Raw genomic sequence first — 23,189 nt, 5'->3', positions numbered from 1 at the left:
AAGTACAAAGCCTCCTCTCCACCTGACTTGCTAAAAATTTCTTAAGCTGTTTCAACTTAAGATGTTTTTTTGTTCAAGAGTTATTTTCTTACTGGTCAAATTTATGTTAAAAAACCTAAACATTCTTGTGCAAAAATCTAAGGATTGTGACACACACACGACCTAGAAATCATCTCAAACCCAAGTCACAGGACAATTATATAATCTCAGAAAGGTATGCCGCTTTGTGGAACTGAGTTACAGGTCTTCTGAACTGTAATTTGATTTGAGGGGTGGTGCTGGGAATTGAACCTGGGTCCTCTGGAAGAGTAGCAAGTACTCTAAACTGCTGACCACTTAGCCACTCTGATCTAATTTTTGATAGCACAGTGCTGCCTTTTCAGAATGTCACATAAATAGAATCAGGAAGTATATACTGCTGCCTTTTACATCCTGATTCTTTTATTTAGTGTAATGTGATTAATCGATTAATCACTTTACCATTCAAATGTCTCCTTTCCTAAAGCTCTCAATTATCTCTAATTCACTGAAATCTAAACTTGTATTTCTCGCTTTATGTAACATGAATTCTACAATGCATACATCAACACAAAGGTTATCAAACTGTTATTTCTCAAAGCAGAGCCACTTCACTCATTTCCTTAACATACTGCTTTGAGAAGAAGTGGAGCTTGCCCTTGAAACATTTCAGGTGAGCATCACCATCTTGTGTCAAAGAAGAGTAACTGCAACACCAAATCCATTATCAGGGAACAGAATAATATCAGAGTATCAGGCCAAAGATTGATTTTTTCGAATCTGTGTGAATGCACATATCACTAAAATATTGCAAAGTCTGGATCACTCACACTTATGATGATAACGCATTGAAATGTCTAGATATTCTAATTAGACTGTACATATTCAAAGAAGCTTTTTTTTCTACCAATACTATTTCATATATGACCCTCCGCCCCAAACACACACAGTGAGTACCACACAGAAAAATGGTACTTCATTACTATTAATATTATGTGGAACAATATCAAATTAATTCTACTAATGGTTCTAAAGTATTCAATATATGACTCTGGTTCCTGGATAATCTCAACATTAATTCTAATCTTGAGGAATCTAACAGTATTTGCAATAAAAGGGAAGTAGTTTTATTCAAATTTAAGTTACTTTAAACAAGTATACCCGTAGATACTTTTAATCTATATAAATGTTGTTTTTATATTTGTAGCTTTCAGAAAAGCACTTTAAATAGAACCTAAATCTTGTAAGCTTAACAACCATGAAAAGAGAAAATATGAGCTTGACAAGTCATCTGTATAATAATTTTTATATAAAAAGGCAAGTTGTTCTACTGTCAATCAAGATTTTTTTTTAAAACATAACCATCATCTTAAGGGTAATTTATTGCTTTCCAGCCTTTCTTGATAATCTCATAGTTAAATAAAAAAGTCACTTTTCCAACCCTGAATAATACTTGCTTTCTTTATGCTGTCTTAAAAAAACAAAAAACTTGTAATAATAAGCAAGTATAGGAAGATAGTATCCAAAACAAAAACAAAACCAACCAACTCATACCTACAGTGAAACTGAAAACACAAGCTTTGGTATATAAAAGCCTTTGGGTAGCATTTGGAGTGTTTTATTATTACCTATTTCTGCAAAAAAAAAAAAAAAAAAAAAAAGGAAAATGTGGACTATAATGACATAACAGATTGTCTACTATACTTTCAAAAGACATAGAAAACTCATAGGCTGAATCTTGTCAAGTTTAAGTTACTCTACTACTTTCTGCAGCCACTGTTCTAATACTGGCCATCTTTGCCTGCTTGGGTTATACAGTTTTATAGTGAGCTCCGTGTTAGCTAAAACTGTGGAATAAGACTCTTCCTAATAATGCCTTAACAAAACTAAACACTAGAAGATGGAAAGACCTCCCATACTTAGGGTATCTGAATTACTATTTTGAAGATGGCTATTTTACTGAGATTTATATATAGGCACCTGCAAATTCAATGTTAGCAATCCCTATCTAAATTCTAATGACATTCTTTACAAAAACTGAAAACTAAAACAAAATCCATCTGAAAGCACAAAGTATGCCAAACAGTCAAAGCAACCTTCAGCTGAAAGAGCAATTGCTAAAGTTGTCAGAATACCTAGCTTCAAATTTCTAGCCTCTGACAAAAACAACATGGTGCTGGAAGAAAAACAAATAAGCAGACCAAGAAAAAAGAATAAAGGACCCCCAAATGTAGAAGGCATATCTTGTGTATTATGTGGATGTATCACCTGTCAATAAAAAGCTAATGTCTTCTAGCTGAGGCAGAAAATAGAAAGACATCACACAAGCATAAAGAATTCTGGTATAGAGCTAGGTGTAGGGAGATTCGCTCCAGCAAGATGTGAGAAGGACAAACGTATGGTAACTGAACTGAGGTATATTAGTATAAATGAGTTATTTTAAGTTACAAACTAGTCAGAGAAGAGCCTAGTTATACAGCCTAGGTATTTGTGTGCATGTGTATAGATAGTCTCCTTAGTCTCAGAGCTTGGGGCCGAGAAGGAAAAAACAAAAAACAAAAACACAACACCCAAAGAAATTCATGCAGTTAAACTCACATAACTTGTGAAGGTGTCCAAAACATTTACTGGAAGAAAGTCAGCATTGTCAATAAATAGTGCTGGTACTTTGCAGTGAAACTAGATTCCTATTTCTTATACCACTCAAAATATGATTAAAAAACAAATCAAGAATTAAGGATTAGAAGCAACCAAAGAATGCTCAGTGTGGGAGAAACTCTTCTTCAAGGGAGAACACACCAACTGATTATCCAATACCAAATCCCTGAAGACATACAAATAAGTAACATCAAACACACAGAAGAGATTCTATTTAGAAATATATATGTGTGTACATATACATAAGTGCATGTAACAACAATTAACAAAATAGAATAAGAATGGGTATATGGGAGGGTTTGGAAGAGGAAAGGAAAGAGGAAATATATAACTATACTATAATCTCAAAAAGCTAAATAAAAAAGAATCAATACTAAAGACCTGACACTTTGAAATTATAGGGATGGAGGGCACTGTTTGAGACATAATACACAACTATTTTGTGAAAGGATACCAACAATGTAGGAAGTAACGATAAAAATAAGCAAATACAATTATATAAAATTAAAATTTTTCTGCATAGAAAATAATTATCAGAATGATAGGCCAGGCTATAGAGTGGGAGAAAAATCTTTGCCAACAATAAATCACAGAGAAGAATAAAATGCATAATATGCAAAGAAGTAAAAAAATTACTTGTCTCCCAAGTTAGTACGTGGCTAATATGAGTGGAACAGTTTTCAAAAGTATTACAAAAGCCAATAAATAAATAAAAAAATTAGGAGATAAATGCAAATCAAAACTAAACTGAGGTTCCACCTTACACCAGTCAGAATAACAATTATTAAGAAAACAACAAATGCTGGACTGGACAAGGGCAAAAAGGGCACTTAAACATTGCTGGCAGGAATGTTCAAGTAGTGGAGGCCACTTTGGAAATCAGTATTCAGGCTTCAAAAAACTAAAAGCAGAATTACATGAGACCTGCTTCACTCCTGAGAGTATACCTAAAAGCATCCAAGTCAGCACAGCTCAGACATAGCTACACATCCGACCTAGTTAATTAAGGTATCTATTGCTGTGGTGAAACACCATCATTAAAGTAATTTGGGGAGAGAAGGGTTAATTTGGATTATGCTTCCAAATTACTATTCTTCAGTAAAGAAAGGCAGGACAGGAACTCGAACAGGATGAACACCTGGAGGCAGGAGCTGATGCAGAAACCACGGAGGAGTGCTGCTTACCAGCTTGCTTCCTTTGGCTTGCTCAGCCTGCTTTCTTACAGAACGCAGAAACCCAGGAATGGCACCACGCACAGAGGGCTGAACACCCACCCCATCAATAAATAAGAAAATGCCCTACAGGTCTGCCTCCAGCCCATCTTATGGAGGCAGCTTCTTAACGGAGATTTAGAGGACTGGCTTGTGTCAGGCTGACAAACTAGCCAGCACAGCATTCATGTTCACTGCAGCACAGCTCAGAGTAACCAAAGCGCAGAGCCACCTTAGCCATCTACCAACTGACGGATGGATCATGAGAACCGTACCTACATACACAAGAGAGTTTTACTCTGCTGTAAAAAAAAAAATGTCAATTGTAAGACAATGGACAAAACTGGGATACCTGGTATGAAATGAAAGAATCCAGGCTCAGAAAGACAACTGTTACCTGTAGTCGGCAAATTTAAATACCATGGGAGGAACAGAAAACAAAAAGGACAGAAGGGGTTAACATGAGCAATTAAGGATTAAACATGCAGATTTGAAGACACCATAATGAAACCCACTATTTTATATGCTAATTAAAACAAATGAAGTCAATTTCAATAAATGTATGTATACATGTATGTATGTATGCATTTCAAGCAGTAAGGAATGCTTAAGATAGAATAAAAATGACATAAAATGATTCAAGGTGTTAAAGTTGAAAAGGAAAAGATAGTGGGATAGAGTCTAAAAAAAGATACGTTTGTTTTTTCCACAAATAAGGGAGGGGAGGGGGAAATGAAGGAGAATGAATAAGAACAGGTCATACAGGAAATAAATCAAGAACATAAAGAGATTTTCAAAAAGAATCATCCTTAAGTGCAGAAGTTCTCAGACTTTAACAGCACTGGTTCTGCAGTAGTAGAAGCATGAGTTTTAGCAGCCTGAGGCCTGGAGGTAAAGTCTATTCATGGGTTAATACCTATCGATGTAGTAGATTGGAAAGAAGAGAGGGGCTGAGCTGAAACTTGACATGAGGCTTTGTCCATCAGGACACCTACACAGTAGAAAAGCCAATCTGACCCCTGTCTTTAAATACAACTCTGACTGTTGACATCATGAGATACTGTTCACCAAGAAAACAAGCATTGAATCTCAACTTCCTAAATTTAAATATCTAAGTGCCAACATCTTAGTGATCATAAATGTCAAAACTGAATCCCACTAACTCCAAATCCCTAAGACTCAATGCCACTCCAAGATTGGGGCCATTAATAAATATTTCCATTGTCACATAAGAACACTATAGGTATAAGCATTTTGAGGAGTTGCCCAGGTGAAAAACAATCAGTCTAAGAAACTGTATTTTAAAAGATGAAGCACTAAAAATCTGCCAAGAAGTGGTATAGTAAACTTGAAACTAAAGCCACTCTACTGTGATAGCTTACAGATATAGCAACACGATTCATATAAATTCATAACACAGTTCCAGAGACCATATACAATACATATATTTAAACAATTCATAGAAAGACTGTTTTGTTTTCCTCTGTGTAGCCCTGACTGTACTGGAAATTGCTCTGTAAACCATGCTGGCCTCGAACTCAGAGATCCACCTGCCTTTGCCTCCCATGTGCTGGGATTAAAGGTGTGCTGGGATTTGCACTGCACCACCATGAAGTGCAAAAAAACCTCTGGTTTAATCAACATTAAACACATTAAAGACTTGAATGTGAGACTTTTAACTTCTACATACTAGAAATGACACAGGTAAACAAGAAGGGAAGGTAAACTATGTCTATGACAGCTTGTTACACAAGAAAACCTTAATGAAAGCCATCATTGGCCTAAGTCATTTAGTTTGATATATAGAACAACACAAGAAAATTTACTGAAAACCCCAACTCTTACTTCAAGAAACAGAGTTAATATTGAAAGCACTCAACATCAGAGCATGAAAGGTGTCCATAAGAGCTGACACTGACAAAAGGGAAACCCTAAGAGGATAAACAAAAAACAGTATACCTACCCGGGTGGCAGTGTATGTGTGTGCACGTGTGTTTCTAGATTCAGAACCTTTATTTGAATAAGGTAATCTTTGAGGGTTTCATCTTCATAGTCTATATTTCTTGTTAAAATTCAGTCCTCCCTTTCACACCAATCTGCGACATGTGCAGCATTGATCCACATCATACAATGTTCAGACCTCAGATGGCTTGTGTAAACATAGTAATAGGAAGGGAAAGCAAGTCCCTCTTACCTGCATTTGGTCAAGAAGCATTCACCACATAGCCAAATGCTAATTAAACTATGGAAAAGTGCTCTCCTCACAAAAAGGATATCCTTCTTATCTTCAAAGGGAGCTTTTAAAAGTAACAATTTAGCAGGGGACAGTGGCACACTAGTGCCTGCCTTTAATCCCACTCAGGGAGGCAGAGGCATGCAGATCTCTGGTCTACAGAGTTCCAGGATAGACAGACAGACAGATGGATGTCACAATTTTAAAAGTGCACATACACAAACAAACACAAAGTTAAATCTAAGATACATATTGCAAGAACAGAATCCATCATTATTTTCAGTCTAATACAGTCAAAGTGATGGCTAGTACAGCGCTTCTATAAAGTTATGGTAGGTGACCTGATTCTACTGAGTAAGAAATAGCTTAGACATTTACCATGGCATAGATAAAAATGATATAAAATTATCTGGAAGCTTAAACTAGATAAAACAAAAACAAAAACAAAACAAAACAAAAAACAAGTCTCATGTATTCAAATTTCTAGGGAAATACACTGAAAGTTTCTGGAAGAAGTGAAGAGGGAGGGGTATATTGGAGAGTTACAAAATACTTTCATTAACATGGTAGTTCCCTGGGAGGCCTTGGAGCCAGTCATACTCTTCATTTTTCATTGTAATTGTCAATAAAAGGATATAACATCCTGAGTTGGAAGAGGCTAGTTAGTGCAGTCCAACCCTAGTTCATCTTCACTCCCAAAAGGATGTCCTCCAAAACTCCACTGCACTGTTCCAGCAGCCTGAGAATGGAACCTAGGACCAGGTTTTTCCAGTGCCCTATGTAGCAGTACAAATGGATCATACAGACAAAACTCCATCTGTAACTTTCCTGAACTTTGGGAGACTGACTCACTAAGAACACTAAGTTTCTGTTGTCTGTGTCAGAAAGTTGTAAATCTGCAGCATGTAACAAAACAGTGAGCCTATTCTATATCCTCCAGCATCTTCTTAATAAAAAAGTAAAGAGTGATGCAACAAAACCAAACTTAAAAAACAAAAAAACACATAAATCCAATGACCTGCTTCTTGGTTTTGTATTATCCATACAACCTTCTTTCTTACCTTGTCTATTCTATCTGGGCGGTTAGTAGCTGCCAAAACCGTCACATCTTTTAGCTGTTCAATCCCATCCATTTCCGTTAACAGCTGAGCCAAAACACGGTCTGCAACATTCCCAGCACCTGAAGAACTGATATTTTGAAACAGTTTTAAAAATCTTCTTTCCTATCTCCCTAAATATCACAGTTAATATTTTTAAAGTTCTTTGTTTTGCAAGAAAACAAAAACAAAACCATCTGCTTGAAAATATGTCTGACAATTCATTGTTAGTTGAATTATCATTATAAAAAATTAAAATTAGTCAAAATTTACATCTGTCACATATTGACAGGAATAGGCAGTGAAAGATACAGTATGATATAGATTCATTGCTTAGAGGAAGGTTGAGTTACATGAAAATTCTGCATATCCCACAACAAATGGGATGTCTCTAATCTTTCTAGATGCATGGAAATTATTAAAAACACAGCAGCAGGCGAGTAGTCAGCATCAACCTAATTTCTTGCTGGACACACTGGCTAGTATATGAGAGTCATTTACAAAGCCAGCTCTCTCTCTCCCCCTCTCCTTCCTTCCCTTCCTCTTTCTCTCCCTTCCTTAAATTAAGTAAAAAAAGCCCTGAGAACATGCTACCAAGATCACAAGATCATAATTCTCATTCATAATCATATAGATTTCTTCAGATATACTCAGAACTATGAATTATTTAATCTATGGAATGAAATAACATTTCAAGTATGTTACAGATAGATAATCCAGTGAAATGCACTTGGAAGAAACAGTAAAGAACATAGGTTTTTCCTTTATCATATGAGAAATGTTATCTTTACATTAGCACCTGTGACAGGGCACCTAGCATAACTACCATGCAGTACAGTTACTGACACGACTCAGATTTCAACATGCAGTACAAACCCAAAAACCTGACTGACAAGACAGATCCTCTAATCCACAACTTACTTACAAGTGGACGGTGTCACATGTAACTGTTGATGACAAGTTTTTATTTCAAGCAGTCTTTTGTTGTATTTAAACTCCAGGTTCAGAGAGTATGTGGAAAGCCTGATGTCTGATCCCATTATATCTGCTACCTAACTCTACCTAAAAGTAAACTCGTAACATTTTAAATCGTCTATATCCTTCACAACAATCTCCACAATATTACCTTTCCAAGAGTTTCTAACAATCAAATAGCAACATTAGCAAAGGTTGAGTTCATAATTACTAGATGAATAAAGTTAAAGTAGAAAAAAACAAATATCAAAGTATAAGTCAATAAAATTAAAAAAAAAATCAATAGTAGAAAATCAATGAAATCCAGTCAAAAATATCAGTAACACCCGTACAAATAAATTAATAACAAAATAAAGCCTATTTGTATATTCTCTCACAGCATACCAAATGATTAATTCATTGCAAAAATTAAATCCAACATGACAGAACTCCAGCTAAGTACTCAGCACAAAGAAGTACAAACAGGTAGCAATTTTAAGTAGCATCACTATCATTCATTCTCACTGATTCAATATAAACACATGTAATCTTTTAAAGTTACCTTAAGGAGCTGAAATCGTGCCTGACCCATAAGTAATTACTTTTTTTTTTTTAAAGCACGGTTATGAGCTGGAGATACAGCAAGAATGTCTGCCTTGTATGCCCAAGATCTTGGACTGACCTTCAGAACACACAATCCTTCACACATATACCAAAAAAAGGGCAAAGGGGGATGAGAAAGAAGAAGCAAAGGAAGTAAGGGGTAGTGGCATGAAGTGAACATAACTGAAGATTTTCAGAATCTCAAAAATAACACAGGTTGGGGTAGATACATTCAAATCAATATTGCCAGTTCCCTACAGAGTCTTCACTGCAAAACAGTAGAGCATCCCTTAATTTTGCTTTGGAAACTATTAAGAACACTTCTCTGACCTGCTTTTTAACACCCAGACATGACTGGAATGATCAGCCTATATTCAATATACTATCAAAAGGTGTTTAAGCAGACTATGGTCATATTTTTAGAGAACTTTATACATGTAATCTTAATTTGTTTCATGCTCAAATATAGTACCTTGGCTCCTTGTGAATTCTCCATGAATGAATGTTTTGCAATATAAAAATGATTTTTTAAAAAAGTAAGCCCCTCCAAACCTTATAAAACATTTTATAAGGCTTCATTTTCATACTCAGATACAAAAATGTTTCACCCAGAAAATAAACTGTATTTTAGAAAACAACAACAACAAAAAACCTTTCTCTTTGCTTCTTGGATCTATACCAAGAATTCACTTAATTAAAAAAATTTTTTTTGGTCTGGGAGAGAGAGAGTGTAATGTTTTCAAAAAAGAACTTAGGGAGGAGAATTCTACCCAGCATTTGTATGGATTGATTCTGGATCATAACCTGTAAGTTATTAGATTGGTTTTGATATATAACATATGGGGACTTAGCAACTGAAAAGCAAAAAAGAAGACGGTATTTTCCCTACAGAAAAAAAAAAAAAGTAGAATTCTCTACTATTTTTAAGTGTAAAACAATGGCCCTTGGATGGAAAGTAATATAATGTGTATTCTACAAAATGAATTAGTACATGATTGGTAACCATCTTTTTAAAAATGTTTTTGCATCAGCCCAAGAAGCATGGTGCACTGGTTGAAGAGAAGCTTAGAGTTTTAAGAGCATGTTCTTACAGGGGAACTGGGTTCAGTTAGCACCATGTCAGGTGCCTCACAACTGCACAACTGCTTGTAACTCATGTGCACATACAAACACACACAAACACATAATTAAAAACAATATAAATAAAGTTTCAAAAAAGAAGCACAGTCCTGATTTCCTTGTTGTCCTTCGTTCTTTCTTTATGGTTACTATAGCTATATACAAAGGGCCCCAGGCACCTCTGTATCCTTAGCACGAGTGACAGGTTTTCAGTTCAGTGTCACTTCTCAATTTAGTTTGTACAAATATACCTGGTTTTTTGTTTGTTTTGTTTTGTTTTAGCCCCATTGTTCTTGTTTTGCTGTTCAGCTTTGGTATTCTTTTTTTTTTTTTTTTGCTATTCTTTTTTAAGCTCTTTGTCAAGGCAAATTATTGCAAAGCTTCTAAGAGTCTTTACCAGAAAAAAAAAAAAAAGATTTTATTATCAACAGAAATTTCTGTTGATGATAAAATTTCATAAGGCATTCCGTTTAAATACAACAGAAAATCTATTTAAGCAATGACATGAAAATCTATAAGCAAAAGATGGACTATTCTCCTAAGTACTAGACTGAATCAAAATCAACATCCCCTTTGCCTCTAGTCCTCATTCTTACTAGCCAATATTTTGATTATTCAATTGTGTGCCTGTGTGCAGTGTGCTGGGTACCAGCTAGAAGAAAAAACACTATGGCTCTCCTGAAGGTTTGATAATGGTAATCTGGGGAGCTGAATTAAACAAGCTATGCACATATCCTTTCCAGACTCAAACTTTTGTGGCCCTCTATTATATATTGCCTACAGGAACTTACTTAGTATTTTTAATTAAAGCACATATAATTAGAACTTATTATTGACATGTCTTGTCACTTCTACATAGAAAGTGTTAAACATCTAATTACTATTTGTTACAGGAACAAATAGTGGTTTAATGTTATGATGGGAATTCTTCCACTTGGATTACCTATATCATTTTTGCCCTTTATTTCCACATAACCAGAGACCTAATTTGAGAACAACTTAGTGAAGTTGTTCATAGGCCAAAAAAACAACCTAACTTCCAAAACATCAGTAAGAAACAAAAAACATAAAATTGGCATCTTAAGAAATCAAAGCCAACTTTAAGGAAAGCTAATACCACTATTTGAATCACTAAAATAACAAAATGCCATAAAGCTTTTTGAGAAAGCAACACAGCATTCAAAAGCATTTAGCAACAAAAAAATATACTAAATCAGACATTTATAATATTACAATTTCTCTTTCAGAAGTCAAGACCTCTGTCTAAATTATTCTCAAACAAACAATGCCATGAGGCATTTAATATAACCAAAGGAGTCATATTAAAACACAAAACAAAACAAAAACTGGCAAACTATACAAATGATGTGGCTAGCTAAACATTTTCTCCACTATTATGTATCTGCTATGGATGTCTTTGCACTACAGCAACAGAAACTAGCTATAACACATTTTAAAATTTACTAACTACTTCTGTTTCAGAAAACATTTGTTGGGTCAGAGACTTAGCTAAGGGTAGATAGAGCTAATGAACAGCTAGCACAAAGGCTTGCATTTGATCCCAAGCATCAAAAGGAAAAGTACAGAAATGATGTACTGAACTCTATCTTCAAAGAAAACTTACTACTGTAACAATTAAGTTTTGAAAAACTATCTCACAGTAACAATATATCTGAAATGCTCCAGAACTTAAAATCCTTTGAGCATCTTATCAGCAAGGTTTAAGTGAACACGCCAAAACTTAAGGAAAAATTCTAAAATTTAAAGCACTTTTGATCCAACCATTTTAGATAATTTACATTCTATTCTAACAGACATTTATTTGAAAACTCTAAAATCTACATAATACAGTCTTTTTTTCTCCCTCAAGCCTTTTATATTGATGTTGTTTTAAGATGAGATCATTTTATAAACACAAAGTGGGAATCATAAAAATGGGATTTTTGTGTGGGTCATATAGTATAGCTTTTACAATTTGCTTCTATTATACCAAACAATTGTATTTAATTCAACTTTGTTTTCATTTATAACTAAATGTTTATATTAACACTATTACTTCTAATATATAGTACTAAAGGACCTTTGAAGATAATTAAAAGTTAACTCAAATGCTTCTATTTTATCAATATTTTTCCATTTGTATAGGAAATCCCTTATACAAAATGATTAGATTAAATAAGTGGGTAAAGGAGAAATTAATTGCACAGATTTAAAAAGTTTCTTCTAGAAAAAAAAAGTAGTAATAGATAAAATTTGCGTAAAAATATTAACTGCTATTATCTAACATGCTAATATTTAACATTTCTTACCTGCCCCTTTCAACTGCTAAGGCATCAAGTTCATCAAAAAAGATAATGGAGGGTGCTACTGCTCTTGCTTTACGGAATATCTAGTAGGAAAAAATACCACAGTAGACAAGATTAGCAATGCCAGAAAATTCCAAAGTTGTTTCCTTCTGAAAACCATTTAAAATCTAATCTATCATGTATAAAACTACCATCCTGATCACTTCATTTATACCTTTTAAAAGTTGTCCAAAACACTGTTGCTGTTTAAAAGTAACTTTTTAGTGGTCAACAGACTACCAATAACTACAGTACAAGAGGAAGTAATCAGAGAAATCCAGGTAAATACCAGCTCCACCACGTGTTGGGTGAGCTTCAGCAGGCAAATTTACTTCTCCAGACCTTAATTTTCACATCTAGAAAATGATGGTGGTATACATACAGGTAACACATACAGGCCTCAGAAGATGAGGAAATAAGTAACAAACAGCATAAAATATTTGGCCTAATACCTGGAATAATAAAAATCATAAAACACATTTTAATTTTTTAAAAAAACCACATTAAATGCTCATATATCTCAAGGTCATACTTTTTTTAAGAATGTACAGTAAAATGGTTGATACAAAATACAGGCAAGAAAAATGGCCAGATCTTATAGCACCATAAACTGGCTTGCCTACAAGTCTAACAAACCACTAAAGTTAGGGTTTTACCCCACGGAACAATGTGTGGAAATCAGCTTGGAAAAAGGAAGCAAGGGCAGAAAAACAATCCAGATATGCGTCTCTTATAACTCAGACCATTATTTTTGCTCATGTGTTACATGAGCATAAAGATACAGGTGACACTCCAATAGTAGCAAATACTGGCTTTTTCCATGCTGTCATTACCAACTAATACTTCAAAAATATTATCACTATACTTTAAAGTATTAAAGTCAAAAAGATAAAACATAATTTTATATAGCATTTTGTGACAAAAATTCAAAGCCCCATTTCTTCTGATTAACAGTAAAGTCTTCACAAATAAGAATATACTATGACTATTTGTGTGTATTTGTCCTTACAAGTTTCTATAAACATACGGGGACATTGTTTGAGGTAAGTTAGTATCTGTTTAGGAAAGTCATGGCATGCGATCAAATGATGACGCTAATTGCCCTAACTTGGACCAACTTAAACAGCTAGAATGAAGCATTATCAGTAAGGAACTACATTAAAAAGTCTGGCTTTAAAAGTCAGTTGACAGATGGAAGAACATTCTCTAAACCACCAGGCAGAAGTAAAAGCAATTCAGTAAAGTGAAAATTTCAAATATGAGGCTTACTCAAGATCAAAAGCTAGCTAATATAAAACCGTAAAATGCCATACATAGACTGACTGTCCTTCATATAGACAGATATTTCTTTCACAAACTTGGGGGAAGGAGCTGGTAGTTCTTAAAAATAATTTTGGATAAAAATAATACTATGATAGGTAAAAACAAACACAAAATATTAGAGTACTCAAAATTTCATTTTAAATAATAAAATAGAATTTGCTTGAAGAAAAATCTACATAGAAACTACACTCTGGTATAATCTTCTTACCTCTCTAACTGCTCTTTCAGATTCACCAACATATTTATTCATTAGTTCAGGCCCCTATAGAGAAAGAAATGTGGTTCAGTGTCTTCATATAGTCACCCATATTTACTTTTTATTAAGGAAAGGAAAAATGCACAAAAACAACGCAAAAAAAATTTTTTTAAACTAAGTTAGTTTCCTTTAGCACTTTTACTTCCTCTGGGTGTTATCTACACCTAAACGATTAAAGCCATTCTATGTTCTACAGCTACAAATCAATACAAATGAAAGGCTGTGACTAAACGTGTTTTGTAACACCTTGCTCACTACCTGACTATCCACCTACAGGTAGTTTATGATATACCAGGCATGGTGTAGGCCGACCAACAAAGAAGTCAAATCAAAGCCCAAACACATTTGTTAATTAGTTTATTCCCAAATCTGCTAGATTAATAGCCCTATCCAATAAGAAGGGAGAACATCAGATATAGTCATATAGTTCACTGATAAACTAAGCAAACAAAACAAGATTCATATATCTGTGACATTATCTCAAAGTCCTTAAATGTTTCCACTGTCAATGCTGCACTCAACACGACTAGGCCATACAGACATTCTTAGCCACTACTGTTGCCAGAGGAGTCTCAGGACCACCCACCCTGTTAACTAACCCAGAATCACAATCTCAAAACCACCCTGTGGTAAAGCTCCAGAGTGTCTAGTCACTACCTGCTAACCATGTCTGAAATGCCTTTTGGTTATCTATTTCTTTCCTGTCTCTACATATTCTATAAGAGAATTAATTTTTTGTCAAATTGTACGAATCAGCTTAGCAAACGAATTCTGCTGCCCATGCCAGCAGAAATTAATTACTTTAAAAATAATATAATATCATAATTATCCATATATTTTGGGCTGTGTACATAATAGCTTCACATATTATTCTTACTCTTCTTTTTGAAAAAAAAAAATCCCTTACAAATGTGGAATTTATTCTTAGAGATCTGGTTCAAAACAATTAAAAGGCGGTGAATACACCAAGTTGGCCTAAGTTGAAAATACTGCATATATTTGCACCTTATTATAAGGTTGGGATGAAAACAGTATAGTGTGTAAATCTCATATTTATTAAGTTTTATATTATTTTAAAAACATATCAATCCTTAGAATGTATAATTAAGACCACAGGAGGTATTTGTGTAACAATTTTACTTACCAAATAACCTCAGCAAGTTGGTCCTGCCACATTTTACCCACTAGACAGCATGTCTAGTGGTAACTGTGATGAAGAAGACTATGTAATTATTACCTTATTAGGACACATGGTATTTTTAGCACCCATGGCAAAGATTTCTATTGTTCAAATTTACAAAACAACAACAAATATAGAAGAATATGTAAAAGTATTTGCCCAACTGCTTCCTTAATTTGGACTTGCCCCTCAAAGTTTTGTAATTTTACAGTTACAAATTCAAGTATGAGATTGTCACCTCCCACTCTTGGAGTTCTGCTTTGTACTAACTTTTCCAGTTTTCCCAGGGGCTGCTTAAATGTGCCTGACACCTGCCTGGCACTCTGGGCTATTACAATTCAAATCAAGTGTTTAAGTTCTAAACTGTCTAAAGCAGGCAAAGTAAACAACTGTTGCCTATGTGATGGATATGCCCAGAAAAGTGAAATGTCTAAGTGACAGAATTACACATAGGCACTGTGGGGGTGGGATCTGGAAACCAGAAGTACAGCAGCAGCACACAGAGAAGGCTGTTCTGGAGAAACACTTCTGCAAGCAGGAAAATAGCAAGTGTGAGTCAGATGTGCTACAGGCAAGGAGAAGCTCTAAAATGGGAGAGGGATTGGCAGGAAAGAAAGAAAATTTAAACTGTTCCTGTCAAAAATATATACTTCTTAACAAATCATTTGGGGGAGGAAGCAGGGGAAGACATGTCTCTTCAGAATTTGGACTGTACCACATTTGCTCTGATTACGATGGGTACTGCACCAACTTAGTTTGTATCTTCTCTGCCCATATTTTATTGTTAACTATCTCAAATAAAGAAATAAAAATCAATCGTTCCTATGGAACAAACACCATACAGGATGTAAGTGAAAGAAGCTAGAAGAGAGTAACCACTGAAACTCCAAAATTCTACCTTTATAGCTAGAAAGTTCAGCCCACTTTCATTGGCCAAAGCCTTTGCTATCATTGTTTTGGAGCATCCAGGTGGTCCATACAAGAGAACTCCTTTAGGTGGCTGAATACCCATTCTGCTGAAAGATTTAGGATGTTTCAAGGGCCACTCCACAGCCTGTTTCAATTTCAGTTTGATATTTTCCAGTCCTCCAATATCTGACCAGGATACCTACAAAAGAAAGTATTTATTTTTTCCGAATTATAATTTGTCTTTGAAGAACAAATAGAGTCTCTTTTAAGTAAATTATGTATGTTAACTGTATTAGGTTAGTATATGCTCAGTAAGTACAGCAGGATCTCTTCATGATACTTAGCTCAAGTAAGTTAACACAGTATTCCTACTCAAAGTAAAACTAGCAGAAGAGAATACCTCATTTACTTATTGAGAATTTTACATAAGTGCTGTAGTTATGTCATTTATCCCTTCCCTCTCCATCCTCTAGCTCCTCCCACATACTCTCAGTACCTCTCAAATCATAGCCTCTTATTTTTATCATCACACACGCTTAAATTTATAAATATAACTTGCTGAGTTCACCTGGTGTGCCTCATGTACCTATGTGTTTAAGGCTGATCTTTGGGATTAGATAACCTATCAAGGGGGAACATCTCAGAGCAGGCTGATTTTCCTCTCTCAGCAGCCACCAATAGCTTGTAGCTCTTCATGAAGGGGGTAGGTTCTTGTGAAGTTTCTCCCTATCCATATTGGCATATCAATTGGTACTGTCACTATCCAGGTCTTGTTTAGGCATCCATATTTTTGAGATTTCATGGAGCAATTTCCTGCCATATATAGAAAAGAGCATTTGATCCACTGGCTTTCTTCCCTTTCTTCCAAATTTTCCTGAGCCTTAGGTGACAGTTGTGTTATACGTGAGCACCCATGGTTGAGTTGTTATCTGCATTTTGACAAGCTGTGGATTTCTGTAATGGTCTCTGTCTCCTGCAAAAATAAAGCTTCCTTGATGAGGGATGACTTACATTTACCTGTACATAAGTATTTAGAATTTATGTTGGTTTAGGGAAATGGCATTTGCAGGCTCTCTTCTAGGGTTCAGTCATTGGTAGCAGGCTACATTTACAACCCTGGGTCTGAATCCCTTCTTAATGAAAAGGTTTTATATAGAATCAGATGGCTGTTGGTTATTTCTAGGATATGTGCATCTTTTTTAATATCTTGTTGTAAGATAACACACCTTTAAATCTAAGTTTCCGTAGAACAGAAAACTAAGTAAAACAAAACATGTCACCAATAAAATGGATTACAAAATAAGATCCTTTAAAAATTCAAGAATTACAGAGATAAATTAATAGTATATAATAGTTACATTTTGTAAAAATACCAAATAAAATTAATTTCTGCTTTTGTTATATAATTACTGCTTCCTATCTAAATATTGCTTAATGATATAATTTACTGCTAAGCCTTTTAGATGAGTTTTAAAGTTCGTTCCATTTATCAAAAAATAGTTTGAGTCAGTAATCTATATGCTGAAGTGAAAGAACTGTCCAAAGCCACACAGACAAATAAATGATAGTATGGAGTTCATATTTTATAAATGTTACAGCTGACAGAGAACTACCCCAAACTATTCACAGAAGCAAACAAAAGCGCACAGCAGTTGAGTCACAGGCTCCAAGTCCTAGCAAGAGGGCAAAGCGCAGGACTACGCCTTACACCCCAGTGCTGTTTCTGTAACTGTTCTGCATGCTTTCTCCATATCCAGAAAGGAGAAAGGAAATGTGTAATGGAATTCTAGGTAAACTTTAGAATGGATGTTTTTTTTTACTGTACCTACAGTAGACATGAGAATGAACAGTTGTTTCCTAGAAGTACTTTGGCCTTGCAGAAATCATAGTAGAAAACAGCGATTGTTTTCCGTTATGTATAGAGGGGTTTTGTTTTTGTTTTTGTTTTGTTTGTTTGTTTTCTGAAGGAACTTTATAGCCTCTTAGATGGTCCTGGCACACCTGGAATGTCTTACATTATTGAATACTGCAAACAGTGCACAGTAAGAACTAAAGCTGCAGGATGTAATAGTTTACTTCACGGAACATATAGATTAGATTAGTAGCTTTGGTATGAGAAACTTGTTTTACCCCAAAAAACAACCTTTAAGTAACAATCAATAAATATGCTTCTTTACAGCTATTCAAGGTTCAGTTTATGAAGACTTTCCTCCCCGCTGCCAAAGAGCCTGAAACCATCTTGTGACCTTTCTTCCAGAGATCTGCTCAATTCAGAACACTGACAGAAATGTCCCTTTCACTGCAAAAAATACCAAGAATTTTTAAATTTTTTTAAAAAAACTTAACAAAATGATTTTAAAGTATAGTTCTATAAATCCTTGAGATCTTTGCCTTTGGAATACAGTTAATGTATCTTCAAACCTTTTTTTTTTTTCTCAACTAAGAAATATCTCTGAAACAAAGTTGAAGTTTTTTTCAGGAGAATAAGAGGGAGAAGCCATAAAATCTGGCTATTTTAGAACTACTATATAGACAAGGATAAGTTAGAGCCCGTAGAGATCAGCCTTCCTCTACCTCCAGAGTGCTGTAAAGACATGTGCATCTTACCTGGACAGAATATTCTTTTTAAGTGCAGTTCAGGACATACACTATAAAGTAGATAATGTATAAAGAAAACAGAGTAAGACACAAACACAGTTTGAAAAACTAGGAGTGGTATGTATGTATGCATCCAACAGAATGGGCACTGAGCACACACACACACACACACACACACACACACACACACACCAGAATGGGCACTGAGCACACACACACACACACACACACACACCAGAATGGGCACTGAGCGCGCACACACACACACACACAAAAAAAAAACAAAACAAAACAAAACAACAAAAAAAAAAAAACAGAAAGATACTTCAGGAGCTCCCAGGAAAACAAACAAACAAACATTAATTCCAGCTGGAAGATAACTTGAAAGCCAACTCCTGACCGAGGAGTAGGATGTGAAAACAGAAAGGGAGGGAGAAGGAAGGGAAAGTGGGAGGAGGGAGAGAAGGAAGGCAGGAAGGAGGCAGGAACTAAGAGGAGGAAGAAAATAATGGAGTCACAGAGCAGAGGACCTCAGAGGCTAAATAAAGCAGATCAATATATCCTGAAAACTTTTAATCTAGATATAGTCTGATCTATGCTTCAGGAAATTTTCTGCAAGTTTCATTCATAAAGCAAATAAGTGCAAGGGGATAGGGGTGGCAAAATTAAATTAAAAAACAAAACAAACAAACAAAAAGTTTGAACCTCTTGAAAACGCATGAAACTGTTGGGTATCTTAATATATAAAACTAGCTTTCCATTTCCTCATTTTTAGTGGCAACAAAATTAGTAAGTTTATCTGCAGTATCATTTGAGACTGGTGATCTGACTCCTAGCCTTCCTGCAGTATGCCACCCCTCAGCTGATGTTCATGCCAGATTTCTGCCTTGGCAGTATTTGCTGAGGTCAGTAAAAGCTCCAATAAAGGCAAAGACAGAGCTGTCTGAGTCTGGTTATATCTGTGCCATATGCTTTCTGAGCCTGCAGTTACTACTAGATACTTTAATAGCAGGTGGTACTAGAATACAGGTTTGCATAACCATTAGACGTACAGACATAAAATAGAAACTTGGTAGGCAATGTTGGCATGTAATGTCCCATAAGCAATCTCTAACAAATCATTTAATCACGAGGCTGGACTTGTATGAGCACAGCAGGCACTTCTTTTAAGTTTCCTTATGTGGTGGTTTAAATAACAATGGCCCAAATAGGCTCATATAATTGGATGCTTAGTCACTAGGGAAAGGTACTATTTGAGAAGGATTAGAAGGTGTGGCCTTGTTGAAGGGTGGATTGAGGTTTCAAAACCCCATGGCAGGTCCAATCTCTCTGCCTGCTGCCTATGGATCAGGATATAGCTCTCAGATATGCTACAGTGCTTACCTGAGTGCAGCCATGCTACCCTCATGACAATGAACTAACTGAACTGAAAGGAAGCCTACAATTAAATGTTTTCTTTTATAGGGGTTGCTTTGGTCACGGTGTCTTTTCACAACAACTTAACAGTAACTAAGACACTCCGGGAAACTCATTAAATATTATGCAATTAACTTATTTTTGCCTCCTCCTCATCACTTGCTGACTTCTGATTTTAACAATCACTAAAAACTAAAATTAGCCTTGATATCGGAGTCTAGAACCTTGAACTATCAACCAATGACTGGCAGAATCATATTTATTGTTTAACAAAGAGAGCAACAATGATTAGTATGAATTGGTGTACATTTGGCAGAAGTACAAAAGAGCTATTACACCCTGATGAGCAGTTCTATGTGTACATTCCAATTTCTTTGATTTCTTCTTTGTGGTTTGTATTCTGAAAACATTCAAACATCAACAAAACATGATCAAGCACACACATAAGATCTATACTCTGAGCTTAAGTACTCCCCACACTGCTTTAGAGAGAGTTGTTTTTCTCTAAAAATATGCATACTGGCATAATCAATTTTTGAATTTTCTGATTTCTGTAACAGTAAGTAGAGAGATGTCACTTTATAACAATATATCTCCTGGAAAAAAAATTCTGGGAAAAAAATTTAAAGTGGTAGTAAAGAATGAACTAGGGATCACAGAGTACAGAGGATTTGAGAAACTAATCCAGTTAATCTGAGAGCAAGGCATCAAAAGGCAGTCTCAGTGCTTTTCCATTTCAAGCTTTACCAGTAGAATACACATGCATGTGCATGCCTCTCCTCACATGTACACACTGATAGAGAGGATATTCTATGGAGAGTGGAGACTAAACTAGCCACACTGCAGCATATCATAGATGTGGACATCAGAGAAACAGCTTTTTAACTTGCAAGAATGAAAATGACAGTGTATTCTGAAACTCTGTAAGCCATTCTCTTTTGACTCTGTACTTACATGTACACAGCAAGAACACACTACATAAACATATTCCAGGAGCAGATCCCCATGCTTAGGAGCACAGGAGTTAAGAGTTAATACACTGAGTATTCTAGCACTGAGGCAAAACAAGCACTTATGCCAATTTAGGACATAAACAAATAAAAGATTTTAAAGGTCAATATAAAACAGCATGTTTTGTGATGGATAAGCTTTAAAAACTTCAATTTTATTCTCACAAATGGATAGGGAGGATTTGTTTCCTGTCTATAAATTGCTTCAGAATACAATCTAATAGCTTATAGTAACATTTTGTATTCAATGTATCCTCAGAATGTTTGGTTTCCAGAAGCCTTTAACAATTTGTTACTCCAACCTATAGCTCCCTAGCAATCCCAGGCTGAATCCTTTTATGGCCAAATACAATCTGCAGTATATCCTGGAATTTAGGATCAAAGTGCAGAGATTTGGACTGGTTTTGGATATATGCTATGCAGAACAGCAAAATTTGTCCTGTAAGTAAAATTTTAAAGAAAATCCCACTTATCTGATGCCTATGCATAATTGAGCATGCATATGATTAAGTCATATTATCATGGAAATGATACTGACAGTGAACAGGTTTTACCTATAACCCAAATCAATCAATAAAAATAGAAACTACACTTACCTTACCCCTAATTATTTACAACTATGATGCCTTTATATTCTTCCTAACTTGTATTATAACTGAAACTGACAAGTGAGAGAAATCCAATCCATTTTCAAGAATCACCTTTGTATGTCCTAGGGGCCACAGAGACACAGTATCTTTAAAAATCTATACTCTGCAAAGCAAAAAGCTGAAAGGTAACCTGAAATTTATACGGTCTCGGCCTAAAGAAATAAAATACTTGTTTTAACTCTAGTAATAACCACCTTAAATTTTTTTCTGCAGCTGGGCATGGTGGTATAGGCTCAGGGAGGCAGACAGGCTGATGGTTCTGAGTTCCAGAATAGCCAAGACTACACAGAAAAACCCTCTTTCAAAAACCTCCGCAAAAAAAGAAAAAAATGCAATTGAGAAATATGAGAAAGTACATAGTTGAAAACTGCATATATAAGACTTATTTAATGGTATCAAAATGTTAAAAATACAGTAATGCCCACTATCTTGCTTGACTATAAAGATAACTGATATAAGCACAGACTATTAGAAATTAAAAAAGAATGTAAGAAATACTTGTATTTCTGTATTAAAAGTAGACATGCTGGCATTGGGGTTTAGTACACATTCACAATTTTGCTTTTTGGTTTTCTTTTTTAAAGCTTCATGCCTTTTAAATATGCTATTTTTCTAAGACTAAGAATGATGAAAAATGAGTTTAAATCTGATACACTACTCACTGTGACTTTGGATCATTTATTCTACCTCTTTATAAGATAAAAATAAACAACTCAGGTTCATTATGAGGCAGGTAGGATGTGTTAGGCCCTGTATTCAGATTCTGAGAGATGAGCACCATTATGTTTTCAAGGGTCAGTGGCAAATAAAAAAAAAGTCACTGCATTTGCAACTTCGCAAGTAATATTTAACTATCATAGTTATTCTTCGTTTTTAGGGCTTTTTTGTATTCTTTCTCTGTTTATTATAATCACTACAATCCTTAAACTAAAAGCAAACCAGTTTTGTTTTGGTTTTAGCACTTGAAAACCAAAACAAACAAACAAATGTGATTAGCCCTTTCTATGTGCTAAGAAAATAATTTTGAAATAAGAATAATCTTAATAAAAGCTTTTACAGTTTATTTTTGCAGGGGAAAAAGTCCCAAGACACATAAGGAAGTTGTGGGAAAAGATAGATGTACAGTATTAACTTTTAATATTTCATCTTCCAATGAATACTATGTTAAAATTTCTAGGACTGTCTTATTACGTTACAGTATACCTTATCTAGCAGAAAGCTCTTACAAACCTAACTGGATGCTCTATGGCTAGGGTCCTTTCTTCTGTCTCTGTCCTGCTCAATGTGGCTTTAAAATGTTTTGAATGAAAATACAGTTAGGAAACAGTTTCTGTCAAACAAGCAGATAAGTGAGAAAAAACTCCACATGGAAAACATGTTATTTTTCAAGACTTCTAGAGGAGCACTCCAAGAGAACATTTTAATTACACATCCATACAAGTCCATGAACTCAATAACCAGATTAAAAACGTAAAATTAAAACAAAACAAACAAACAAATAAGAAAACACCCCAAGAAAACAACTTTAAAGGGCAAGTTCCAAAGGGGAAATAAAAACTAACAAAGGGGCTTCCGATCCCAGGAGGATGGTGTCAGCTCCAGAGGGACT

At 35.0% G+C, this 23,189-nt stretch overlaps 1 protein-coding gene across 3 annotated transcripts in view; it reads right to left on the bottom strand.

Annotated features, from left to right (window-relative positions):
- The window catches only part of Afg2a (AFG2 AAA ATPase homolog A), a 163,416-nt gene that overhangs the window by 101,086 nt on the left and 39,141 nt on the right, over positions 1-23,189 (bottom strand). For all 3 annotated transcript variants that reach the window (XM_060378252.1, XM_021632304.2, XM_060378251.1), the window contains exons 11-14: positions 15,896-16,105; positions 13,770-13,823; positions 12,203-12,282; positions 7,182-7,308 (exon numbers count right to left, since the gene is read on the bottom strand). In XM_060378252.1, the coding sequence (XP_060234235.1) occupies positions 7,182-7,308; positions 12,203-12,282; positions 13,770-13,823; positions 15,896-16,105 (471 nt within the window). The remainder of the gene's footprint in view (positions 1-7,181; positions 7,309-12,202; positions 12,283-13,769; positions 13,824-15,895; positions 16,106-23,189) is intronic.

This window comes from Meriones unguiculatus, chromosome 2 (assembly GCF_030254825.1).
Source record: "Meriones unguiculatus strain TT.TT164.6M chromosome 2, Bangor_MerUng_6.1, whole genome shotgun sequence".
NCBI classification, from domain to species: Eukaryota; Metazoa; Chordata; class Mammalia; order Rodentia; family Muridae; genus Meriones; species Meriones unguiculatus.
This window is presented reverse-complemented; position numbering and strand designations above follow the sequence as displayed.